The sequence below is a fragment of the Kluyveromyces marxianus genome, chromosome 8 (assembly GCF_001417885.1).
Source record: "Kluyveromyces marxianus DMKU3-1042 DNA, complete genome, chromosome 8".
NCBI lineage: Eukaryota > Fungi > Ascomycota > Saccharomycetes > Saccharomycetales > Saccharomycetaceae > Kluyveromyces > Kluyveromyces marxianus.
The window spans coordinates 38,904-50,971 of record NC_036032.1 but is presented as its reverse complement, the minus strand read 5'-3'; the positions used below and the strand labels follow the sequence as shown (position 1 = coordinate 50,971).

The following is a 12,068-nucleotide window of genomic DNA, read 5'->3' as shown; positions in this document are numbered from 1 at the left end:
TATCAACAACCCAAAACCACACCTTTCCAACACAATGCAAATACTAAACTCTCACTTCTCAACGAAAAAAAAAATCACCGTACGAAAACACTGACAAAAGACCACAAAAACAACCCCTTTATCGGATTAAACAACGTCTATGGCCAACTGTATATAAACACTAAGTCTTGAACGATCTTCAAGCCTCAGAACAAGTATATATAACCTCTTTTTCTAACCCTTCACTCCGATTCTTTCTATACATTCCACTAAATACTGATTTTTTTAGGGAGAGGAAACTTTTCATGGTTTCCTTACAGCAAAGTCCATGTCTTCGACAAAAAGGCTGAGACCAAAACCCTAGACAGAAACCTGTAAAGAACGGGAAAAAAAAAGATTAAAAGAACAGGAAAACAACTAAGCTTCGCGTGTCACTCCAATTGGCCTTTTCATGGGGTTTCCAGGGCTCGCAATTGTCATTAAATGTGGAATAATGAGTTCTGAAGTGTTGGTTTTTTTTGCAAAAAGAATGTAAAATACTTCTGTACGTTGCTAAGCATCATAAGGAAAAAAAAAAAAAGAGTCACCTATGAAGCGGTCGGTACTAAATATTGAATTGGGCAGAAGACGGAAAATTAGAATAGTTTTTATTTACATTACTTCTCTGTATTTCTCTAGGGCCCTTTCTCTTGATTCCTTTAAGTCTACAATTGCTGTATTCGATGGCTGGTGGACGTCTGTAGTGTGTGGAAGGTGTAACCAACGTCGGATAAACTTTCCATCTGGATCGAACTTTTGACTTTGCAAGGTCATGTTGAAAACACGAAAGTAAGGCTGACAATCGACACCTGTACTGGAGCAGAAACCCCATCCGCCAATATTGGACGCTACATCGTAATCTATCAAGTGCTTGCGGAACCAGCGTTCTCCGTAACGCCAGTCTACCAAGAGATTTTTGGCCAAAAATGATGCGGTGATCATGCGAGCTCTGTTATTTATGTATCCGGTGTGTAGTAATTGTAGCATGATTGCGTCTACTATGGGGACGCCTGTCTCTCCGTAACACCATTGCTCGAAATGGGTGGTGTCTTGCTGCCACTTGATGTTCAAAGTTTCGAACTTGAACGGTAGGTCCATTGATAAAAACGGCCAATGGCATAGCACATGTTTGTAGAAGTCTCTCCATGCTATTTCCTTGATGAATGTCTCTAGTGAATTGTTGTTCTTGACGTCTTTGTTTTTATTCATGATGTGGCGGTTGTTGGCCAGATAGGCACTGAGCACAATTGTTCTTGTGCTTATGATGCCGATTGTGATGTAGCCACTGAGCAACGAGGTTCCGTCGGTGGCTAGTAGATCTTTATTCTCGTTGTACTTGGTGCCCCTACCCTCGATGAAATTTTTCATGGCCTCCAAGGCTGCAGCTTCGGTGGCCGGAGGGGTGTGCAAATGTTGTTCTGGGATGTAGGAGGTGAATCTTTCCGGTAAATGGTAGTCAATTGGTAGTTGTTGGAAGTCCTTGGTATCTGTAGGATGATTCAATCCATGGGGGGTCTTTAAGGTCCCATCTATATCATGTTCAATATAGGATACCCATTTCTTGTACCATGGGGTGAAGACGGTATATTGGGAGCCTTTCCCTGTGGTCAAGGCACCAGGCCTCACAATACATTGGTCGTGAAACAACCTTAATTTGAAGTTATTACGGGTATTACCGAGCCTGGCAATGCGTCCATCCCGGTACAATTCGTCCACTTCATACTGCAAATTGGCAGTGACAAGGGTACTGTTGCCTGTTCCTGTGATTTCTTCCACAGTATGCACAAACCACTCACTAAACGCCTTTGAGTTCGACAATAGAGGCGTGTCCGGTTCGAATTGCCTGACGTGAAGCTCAATTCCGTATTTCGATAGACTTGACCCCAATTCCTTGAGAGCCTCCACGATAAACGTCAACTTCCATCCACTCTCCATGTGGGCCACCCAATCGTGTTCATTTATCACGTAAAGGCCATGTATTGGCCGATCTTCGGCCCGGGCCTTCCTGTAAGCGTATGCAAGACCTCTATTGTCGTTAACACGTAAATCAGAGCGAAACCAGTGAACATACGAATCACAACCAGTGGAGGTCCCGCTTTCCTTCCCGTTCCCGTGCGACCCTTGATTATCATCATCATCATCATTGTCTAGCGAAATGAAATCTTCCAACAGTTCTAATGGCCTTTTACGCGAGGCATTATTGAACTGGTTTGCTTTTTGGAATGTTATTGGGTTTGGATAGTACACAGGATTTGGTTTCAGGCACTCTGCCAACTCTTGTGATCTGTTGGTTTTGCGAATACTCTGCCTCTTCATGGTTTGTTTCATCAGTCTAACTGTGCAACAAGCGGGAGATATCGAAGTGGAGTGGGTCAAAAAGAGATGATCCTTGTAATAAGTGCTGTATTATATATATATTCTATACTAACAAAAATGAATCAATTGTTGAATACCCGACAGTCAATGCTGAAATCGAAGTCTAGGAGCAAATTGCAAGTGAAATTGCTACTGGCAAATGAGTTTAGCTTAGTAAAGGCAAAATTAGACCCAGACAATACAAAATAGAAAGAAAGAAGAAAAAAATTAGATGAAGTGTAAGTGTGTGTATATTTAAATAGAGATTGATGGTGGATATATCTGTTTGATATATAGCTAATTGGGCTATATCACATAACAGTTTACCGTTTACCATAGACATCCACTTGAGACGGTTTGTCTGTCGTCGCTCAGGAAAAATTTCCAAAAAAAAATCCAATACCAAAACTCCATCAAGCACTATATCCCTAGACATATATATATGTATATACGTCTACACATATGGGAATACAATTGTGTCGCGCATCTATCTGCCTACCGCATCGCAGACTAACCTGGCGAAACCTTTAATTTTCCATTGGAAAAGAAACTGACAAGTGAAAAAAAAAAAAAGTTTGAAGATCTTGTCTCATCTCATCGCATACAGCATAGCGAAATCGGAACCTTTAAAAAAAAAATAAGATAGACATATATATACTGGCATTGAGCTGAATCTCTCTGATCTGATCGTCCTAAACTTTGGCTGTGACTGTTTAGTCTACTGAAAAAAAATTGGGATAGTTACTGGAATCCAATGAGTTTAAGTTTATCAAGAAACGCATTAGGTGCCATTGTTGGTGTTGGAACTGCCTCGTACTTCTGGGGAAAATCGTCATCCGGAAACGGATCTGGTAGCACCAGTACAGTAACTGGTCCTGGTAGCAGTTCCGGCGTACCAGCAGTTAATGGTGGATCTGGGCAAGGTGACGGGAAGTTGTCTTTGACTGGGAGTAATGTTGATCCTGGGGCCTTCTTCAAGTATGGGTTCCCAGGTCCAATCCACGACTTGGAAACGAGGCAAGAGTTCATCTCGTGCTACGACAGAAAGACGAGAAACCCATACTGGGTGGTAGAACACATCACACCTGAGTCATTGAAGGCTAGAGGGGGAGACCGTAAGAATTCTGTGTTCAAGGAAGATGAAAGGATTCCGGACATGTTCCGTGCGCGTCTCAGAGACTACTTTAGGTCTGGATACGACAGGGGCCATCAGGCACCTGCTGCGAACGCCAAGTTTTCGCAAGAAGCAATGGACGACACTTTTTACTTGACGAATATATGTCCCCAGGTCGGAGAAGGTTTCAACCGGGACTACTGGGCTCACCTGGAGTACTTTTGCAGACAATTGGTGGACAAATACAACAGTGTCCGGATCATGACTGGTCCCTTGTACTTGCCAAAGAAGGATCCCAAGGATGGGAAGTTCAGAGTCACATACGAGGTGATTGGGAATCCACCGAACGTTGCAGTTCCTACGCACTTTTTCAAGCTTGTTGTTGCTGAGAAGCCTAAGAACCAGGCGAACTCTGACGAGTTGCACGTGGCAGCGTTTGTGCTGCCCAACGAGCCAATTTCGAACTCTACGAAACTAACCGAGTTTGAAGTTCCTGTGAACGCGTTGGAGAGAAGCTCGGGGCTGCAATTGCTGCAGAACGTTCGGCCAAACAAGAAGAAGGAGTTGTGCAAGCAAGTGAGCTGTCAAATCACTGTGAGGGAGTTCAACAAGCAGGTGCTAGCCTTGCCTCCGCCAAAGGACGTTCCTGCGCTACCGGGGAAGTGAGAGGTAGTATTACTTTACTTAATTTTATTTATCCAGTACATACAAACGTGATATTCTTGGCATTGCATGCGAGACAGCGCGAGTGCTCGAGCTCGAGCGCGCATATGTAGCAGTACTTTGCGCTGCAGCAGCCTGCGTTCTGTGCGTTGGTGGCGGTTTCGCCGCATGCAGGACAAATGCCGGAGCTACTGCTAGTACTTTTATTACTACCACTACTACTACCGCTAGCATTTGCCGCCTGCACCCGGCGAATCGGCCGGTACGACATCCCTGCAATCATCTCCACTGCCGCGTTCCAGAGCATCTGCACCTCCGACGAAGATGACGACGACGAAGACAGCGCCGCATAGTCGAAGCCCGGATCAAACACCGCCGAGATCCCTAGCACACGGTGCAGCAGCGACGGGCCCCCGCGCCCAGACGCTAGAAACCCAAGCAAGTGCACGAGATCCAGCACCTCGTACACCACATCGGTGCGTCCGAACCGCACCTGCCGCAGAAGCTGCCGCAACAACACCGTCGCGGCAAATAGCCGCCAACGCGAACACCTGTACCCCACGCCCGTGAGCACGCTCCCGTACGTCCCCACACTATCCTGGTGCCAGCGGCGCGTGCCCAGCACAAACACCAATGTCTCAATGACCAAAGACGGACACGGAACAGGGAGCTCCGTCTGCAACGCCTGTGCCAACTGCGCGTCCAAGCTGGCCCCATCCAACTGTGACACTCGGGACATTTCTGTCTGATACTTGAATTTATTTTATATTGGGGTTACCCTGATTCCTATAATACCAGAGGGTAACAGCACTCTGTATCCTGTACTATTATATTACTATTACTCCCACTATCAGCCACAGCCACCCAAACCCCACGGCCAAACTGTAAATGCCGCACCGGAAAAGAGCTTCTCCCCAACCGCTGTGCTCTGCTGAGCTGAACTGTGCTGAGCCGTGCCGTGCCCTCCTGGTTGATATACCACAACTGGACTAGCTGAAACATGGACTGAAAGTGGCAAGTGGCAAGGGGCAAGGAGGCAAGGGGCTAGGCTAGGATAGACACATCTTTTTTTTTGGTCTCACTTGGGAACCACACTGGACAGATGGAGAAACGTACAGAAAAGAAACGACCTATCTGGGTATCGGACGGTGCACGGGTTTATTTCCCTTTTCGATACTCCTTTTTTTTCCAAAAAAAAAAAAAAAACAAATTTTACTGTAATTCTTTCCTCCTCACGGCGCTGATCTAAGCTGAGTAAGCGTAAGCGCGTTGTTTTCTGGCCCTTTCGCAATAATCGGACTCTGAAACTCTCAATTATGCGGGTTATCTAAGTTGCGAGTATTTAGTGTGCTTGGGGAAAAAAGTGACTGACTACGTACTACAGGTGATACTAGTGATGCCGCCGCTTGCTGACGCATTTCCCGTCTCTCGGAGTGCCCTTACCTTGTCGTATAGAAGAAAAATAGGAATAGGAAATATTATGTAGGCAGGGGAGCAGGCAGGCGGGCAGGCAGAAAACTGGGGTTTAGCAGCAGCAGCACTATAGTAGTGCTGCAGAAGCAGTGCGAAAGCAGTGCTTGCAGTCGCAGAAGGTTCATTCCATGGCCAAGGCAAAAAATAGTAAATTGAAAATTAAAGAAAATTTGTGAAGCGCGCGCGTCGTAGTATATATAGATCGCTTAGTGTAATTAAGTCCTTGGTGTAATAACAACGGCGGTTTTTGGCTCGGTTTGGAACCTAGTTTTCGCCATTGTTAGACTGGACTGGACCTTAGCTTGGCCTAATTAATTATTTATTTATTAAATTTTTTTTTTTTACCCTACTCTCCCCCTTCCCCCCCAGCTTAGCTTTCGAAAGGGTTTGGCAGGATTCGAACCCCGGTGTAAAGTGGAAAGTGCAAAAATAATATGTTGAAGCCGCTTAGGTCATGCAGTCGGTGCAGAAAGAATAAGATCAAGTGCGATTCCGCGGAAACAAGGCCGCGGCCTTGTAGCTCGTGCTCCAAGCGCGGATTGACGTGCACGCTGGACTACGTGGTGCCGCCGAAGCGTTCGGACGAATTGAAGAAACTCCACCAGAGCGTGTCGTGCGTGAAGCACAGCGTGGACCGGTTGTTGCAGAACGCGGTTGAGACGGCGTCGTATGCGGCGGCGTCTATGGGACGCCTCGATATGGGGATGGGCCTTGGATTGGAACTGGAGGGTAACGGCAGTGTGGGCGTCGGCGGCAATAAGGATGTGCAGGTGTTGGGCGGTAGCGAGACCGGAAGCGAGTACGGAAGTGAGAACGAGATCGGCTGGGATGGTGGTAGTAGTGGTGGTGGTAACAGCAGCAGGTCTAGTCCGGAGGTCACGTGGTCTTCGATCAAGAAATCGCTCAGCGGAGTTATCCCCAGCAGGATCATCAAGGTGAACGAGTCGAAGTTCTTGCGGTTGATGCTCAACCGCGACTGTCTCATGTTCAACAATTTCGAACTCGATATCCACGACTTGGAAGAAGTGTTGCTCGAATTTTGCTTTATCGTGCGATCCGTGCTTCAAAGTGCAGATAAATCGGAGGAAGAGCTGCCCCCGTTGGACAACATCGGCCAGTTGCTGCTCTCCAAGGAGGGCTCGGTGTACTTGGTGTCGATCATCAACTTCTACTTCGATATTCCAAACTTTGACTACTTGGAGTTTTATGATCACGTGACGCAGGGCGACTCGCAAATGCACGTCAGTGAGCTGTGGTTGTTCTGCAACGTGATTCTCTACGGGCCCGCTTACTTCAGTCCCAAGGTGTCGCACTACTCGTTGCCCTCGATCTGCATTCCGTTGCAGCTACAGTGTATCGGGGACTCGATGAGTAACGATCTCAGGCCGGCGTTTGCGAAGCTGTACTACTCTTCGCAGTTCAAGTTCCAGTGTCCCAAGCTATATCTGCTGCAGGAAAAGTTCTCGAACTTCCAGGACGATCCTTTGTTGCAACTCATTCAGTTCAGATGCAAGCCCCAGCGGATAGTACCGGGACACTCGTCCACCAAGATGTCTCTTTCGCAGCTTTCGATCTGCCAGTATAACGACCAGCGCTAACGTCAAAAATATTCCTTTTTTTTTTCTTTCACTTCTTCTCATTCTAATAAAGCTGTCTAGTACGCTAGAAGCAACAAACACAAATGTTTTATGACAATGGTTACGATATATATGTATGGGACGACTGTTATGACAATGACGTCCAAAACTAGCAAACTAAAAATATTCATTCTATTTATCTATCCATCTATCTATCTATATATTTCTATTTATTTATTTATTATCACTTATTTATCTATAAATATTCTTAAGCAGTGCATTCAATATTCCCTAACTTATCTTCTTAGTCTGTCTATTCATCAGTTTGGTCCGTATACTTACCTCTAATTCTAAAACTGTCATTTATTATTTATTTTGTTCTACTAGATATGTGTGTCCAACGACGAAAAGTCGGTTTCCAAGCTGAAATGAGAAATTCAAGAAAAAAAAAAGAATAATTGAATATTCGAATCACGTGACAGAAAACAACACAGTCTGTTTGTTTGTTTGTAACTCCGGTTTTTTCTTCGTTCTCACTTCCTTTCTTCATTACCCATCCTGGAAAGATCCCAGACGGGACCGCAGGAAAAATGAGAAAAAATATGTACACAGCAGAAAATTAACTAGTGGAGATAGGACTCCGCTACTATTTTTCTCTTCCACTGAAGAATCCGAATCCGAATCTCGGTGAGAAACGAATCCAACAACGGAAAAAATAGCAGGCAGTATTATCATACGGAACTGACTACGGCTCTTTCTGTTCAACACAGAAAACCACCAGCCCTGGCGGGTGCATGTACAACGACTAATTTTCCACTCTAGGTATAGTTCCATATTCTTTTTTTGTAGTTATTCTCTACTTGGGCCATTTTCCCCCCCAAAAAAAAAAAGTTAGACCAGCATGCAAATCACCACAAACCAAACGGCCACGTATTGCGGCTAGATTCTTCTCCGGTTAGAAGAAGCTCCTGAAGTTACCGTTGTCCCTAATTCGGCTATTTTCTTTGTTTTTCAGGGCTTGCCAAATTGTCCTCAGAAAAATAAAAATGGGACTGGGGGGGACTGGGGGAGAAAAAGGGCCAAATTGTCCGCGCGGACACAGATGTACTAGCGGACTTAGGAAGCGCGGGACATAAGTCGTTGTGCTTTTTTTTTTTTTTTCCTGCAAGGAAATAAAAAAACAGAAGACTCACATCACGCTATACCCCATAAGGAGCTTCTTCGTACCAGAGAATTCTATCCGCTTGTTACGTGCCGCTCCTGCAGTGCATGTCTCTCTCTCTCTGGATGTCACTCTTACGATATTTTTAGTTCTTTTTTCCATGACATAATTAATTTTAGAGGTTATACTACTTACTATACATGATGAAGGTGATGCATGTAGTCGTTTCCCCTGCTTTGTTATTTTGCGTAAATGTTGAGCGGTAAAGAAAACGCAGACGCTGCGCGCCACCTGAAAGGCAAAAAAACGCAGGATAGTATTTTGATCGTTTATTTGATTTTGCAAAGAGATGCGCACTATGCACATCATACGCACATCTTGTATGCATTTAGCTCAAAGCTAGATGGAATTAAATTCTTGTTTGTTCTTTTTTTTTTTTTTGGTTTTGAGGTATCTTACTATATTTACGCTTTAATTAAACGTTAGCGTACATATTAAACGATTCAACAGTAACTAAAATTAATACCCCATTCCTGTGCATAAACAAATATGTGCCTGTAACTAAAACAATGAAGGAACCACCAGATTGAGCAACTATTTCTCGGAATGTTAGCATGTATTTTCTAAAGAAGAGAGTAGTAGTAAACTTACGATTTTTTTCAAAGGTTAATGCTAGCGCTGAGATTTGCAGTATAGGATGTAGTTTCTGTCTCAATTACAGAGGCAAAGTATACCACGCTATCCGGAAAGTAGAAGGAGAGCAAACACTTCTCAAATAATACTACAAGTGATGAATCATCATTCCACTTTTGATAATTAAATGTGCGTCAAAAGAACTAGAAATCTTCCTGCGGGGATTAAACAAAAGAAGAAGGGTCTTTCTTTTCAATAAAATGGTGTTTTCTACTATAGATATTGCTTCATAGTCTATAAGATTGATTACAGAAAAGGCCGGAGATATATGAGGCCGCTGTGTTAAGAAGGGAAGAAATAGATACATATGTTTTGGAATTAAAAAAGTGAAAGACTGAGGCAGATGGAGAGACTCAGATTAAAACAGGAATGTGGTCCAGATCATTCTTCGTGCTTAGAAAGAATAGCATCTAGCACATCTTGTCCGACCTTCTCCTCATACTCCTCATCGGTCAAGTTGGATTTTGGACCAGAATAGAACTTGTATTTGTAAACTAAGAAGTAGACTGCAGATAGAGACCAAACTGCACCGATGAATACAACACTGTAGTTCATTTCCTTTGGCTTAATGTGATGTTGAATAGATGGGAAGCACACTAGAACAATAATGAATAGCTCGAATGAGATGGAAATCCAGTTGATAATAGGGGAGATCCTACCCATGAAGAATGCACCGGGCGTAAAAATCTCCTTACCAATGGTCATTCTTAAGATATTTGGAATCATCCACGAGAAGTAATTAGCGGAAATGGCTAAAGAGAACAATGCGGAAGAAGCTTGGGTTCCGATCAAACATAGGCATCCAATAGCCAAGGCACAGACAGCACCGAACCAGGTAGCTCTAATTGGAGAAGAAAGCTTGATGTTGACCACCTTGATGACTTTGGAGAATGGCAAACCATCATCACGAGCGAAAGCCCAGATTTGTCTTGAGATAGCTGTCATCATAGATGCTGCCATCAAAAATTGACAGAAGGCAATAAGGACCATGAAAGCCATGGCCCACTTTTTGCCTAAGGCGTCAAAAAAGATTTGAGCCAATGGTTGACCAAACTTACTTCCAATAATACCTGGGATATCCTTAGAAGAACAGGCGGCAATGACGATGCAGATGAAGAAACCTAAGATCCAACATATCGAGATGGAACCAATGATACCGAATGGGACAGAGGCGGTTGCGTTTTTAGCTTCTTCAGACATGTGAATACAGGAATCGAAACCACCAATGACCCAAGTGATAGGTTGGAAACCAGCCAACATGAATTGCCATCCATTAGGCCAGTCCGAAAGATTCTCCCAGTGACCAAAAATGTAGCTGGCATCGTTGAAATCCATGTGGTTGGACTTAGCGACACCAACTGGTAGTGCAACGAAGAATAGTGCGATCAACAACAAATTGGAGACAATGGAAAATGTCTGTAGTTTTGACACAGCAACAGTTGCAACAGAAGTTATTAGACCAGTTGCGACAACACATCCAGCATACACACCATAGTTCTTAGCGTTGGTGATTTCGAAGTCATCATTCTTTCCGATGACAACAATAGACAAGATTTCGCCTGCAAGACCATAGTTGATAGAACACAAACCAGCGATCAACGCCAATGAGTTTGAGTTACCGACAACGAAAGATAGCAAACGCTTTGCCTTTGGTGGAGCGTAATGGTATGTGTAATAATAAAGACCACCCGAGGTTGGGATAGCAGAGGCAAGTTCAGACATGGCTAAACCATTCGTTAGCACAAAGAAACCGGCAATAAACCAACCCCACACCAAACTCACAGTACCACCTGGCAAGGACATGGACAAAATGGAGGCAATCGAGGGCAAAAGACCCATAATGGAAAAGGCAATACCTAAAACCTGGATCTTGGTAAAATGTCTTTGCAATTCCTGCTTGTAACCAATTTCAGCCAACAACTCTGTGTCATCGTGGGCAGTCTTGGCATTAATATAGTTAACCTCACCCACACGTCTCGAGGTGATAGTTCGTAGAGAGGTAATTGGTGCAGCATGTGGAACCTCTTTAGTGTTAATTTCAAAGTTGTTCTTCCCAGAAGCCGAAGAACCAGTTTCAGACATCTTTAATTTATCTGTTAAATGTATCTTTTTGTTATTTTCCGGGTTTCCCTTGCTTGGTTCGATACTCTACTACAGATGGAGATGGAGATGGTATACACTTTGACAATGTATGTCCATTAATGTAAACTAGTCATAAAGTCTTGGCAAAAAACCTACCTTGCAGAATGACTACAACAATCCCATTGTGCTCCCAACTATATATACAAAAATTTCGTGAGCCCTTTCTCCCTCTCGAATCCTAATTCTAATCTCCAGAATGTTACCCAAGCTTAACCCAAGCCTTCACAAGCATGATGATATCCTACTACCCTTAAGTTCCTACCATACCTACTAGCTACTGATGAATAATCTTCTATATCTCTACTCCTGATTTCAAGCTCTACCCTATCTACAGCATAAGTATCCACTCTTATCTAGACTAAAGAAGAAAATATAATACACATACATACGTACACACACACACTCTTATCTAGAAAAAGAATGAATGCACAACTTACTAGCTGTTTCGTCTCCAGTATCCGTTTAACAAAAGCTAAAAGAAGAACTAGGCCCTATCCTATACCCTACCCTATCACTGCAGCGCTATTCCTTCAATCTTAATTCTTTTTTTTTTTTTTTTTCTTTGTTGTTATAATGTTTTGTTTTGCTACTCTAAAGTCCAGCTGTTGATGCTGGGCATCAAAGGGAAAAAGAAAAAAAAGGAATCCTTATCGTAGGAATTATTCTTATCTACAAGAAGATCCGCCATTTTGTACGTACAAAGTGACACCGGGCGCATCTTTCAGTTTCTCACGGCAACACTGTCTACAGCATTTACAGAGCGCGCGGTTCAAGGATAACGTCCCGTCTTAATATGCAGGCCGGCGCAAAAAATAATAATGGTAACTGTGGTACGATACCAGTACATAATCCAAAAATATCGAGCAAGTGA

The 12,068-nt window shown here is 43.8% G+C and overlaps 5 protein-coding genes across 5 annotated transcripts; 2 read left to right on the top strand and 3 right to left on the bottom strand.

The window, feature by feature from the left end:
* Positions 1–630: 630 nt before the first annotated feature.
* Positions 631–2,346, bottom strand: PHR1 (deoxyribodipyrimidine photo-lyase PHR1; the record flags this gene model as incomplete). The annotated part of the gene is made up of 1 exon (XM_022821738.1): positions 631–2,346. One exon carries the CDS (start codon positions 2,344–2,346, stop codon positions 631–633), a length of 1,716 nt encoding a protein of 571 aa, XP_022678069.1.
* Positions 2,347–3,127: 781 nt separating this feature from the next.
* NUC1 (ribonuclease) lies at positions 3,128–4,153 on the top strand (the record flags this gene model as incomplete). The annotated part of the gene is made up of 1 exon (XM_022821737.1): positions 3,128–4,153. One exon carries the CDS (start codon positions 3,128–3,130, stop codon positions 4,151–4,153), a length of 1,026 nt encoding a protein of 341 aa, XP_022678068.1.
* A 28-nt stretch (positions 4,154–4,181) lies between these two features.
* Positions 4,182–4,889, bottom strand: PEX2 (ubiquitin-protein ligase peroxin 2; the record flags this gene model as incomplete). The annotated part of the gene is made up of 1 exon (XM_022821736.1): positions 4,182–4,889. The coding sequence occupies one exon, from the start codon at positions 4,887–4,889 to the stop codon at positions 4,182–4,184; it is 708 nt and encodes a 235-aa protein (XP_022678067.1).
* Positions 4,890–6,057: 1,168 nt separating this feature from the next.
* Positions 6,058–7,221, top strand: KLMA_80008 (Zn(II)2Cys6 transcription factor domain-containing protein; the record flags this gene model as incomplete). The annotated part of the gene is made up of 1 exon (XM_022821735.1): positions 6,058–7,221. One exon carries the CDS (start codon positions 6,058–6,060, stop codon positions 7,219–7,221), a length of 1,164 nt encoding a protein of 387 aa, XP_022678066.1.
* Positions 7,222–9,436: 2,215 nt separating this feature from the next.
* On the bottom strand, positions 9,437–11,137 carry UGA4 (GABA-specific permease; the record flags this gene model as incomplete). The annotated part of the gene is made up of 1 exon (XM_022821734.1): positions 9,437–11,137. One exon carries the CDS (start codon positions 11,135–11,137, stop codon positions 9,437–9,439), a length of 1,701 nt encoding a protein of 566 aa, XP_022678065.1.
* Between the last annotated feature and the right edge of the window lie 931 nt (positions 11,138–12,068).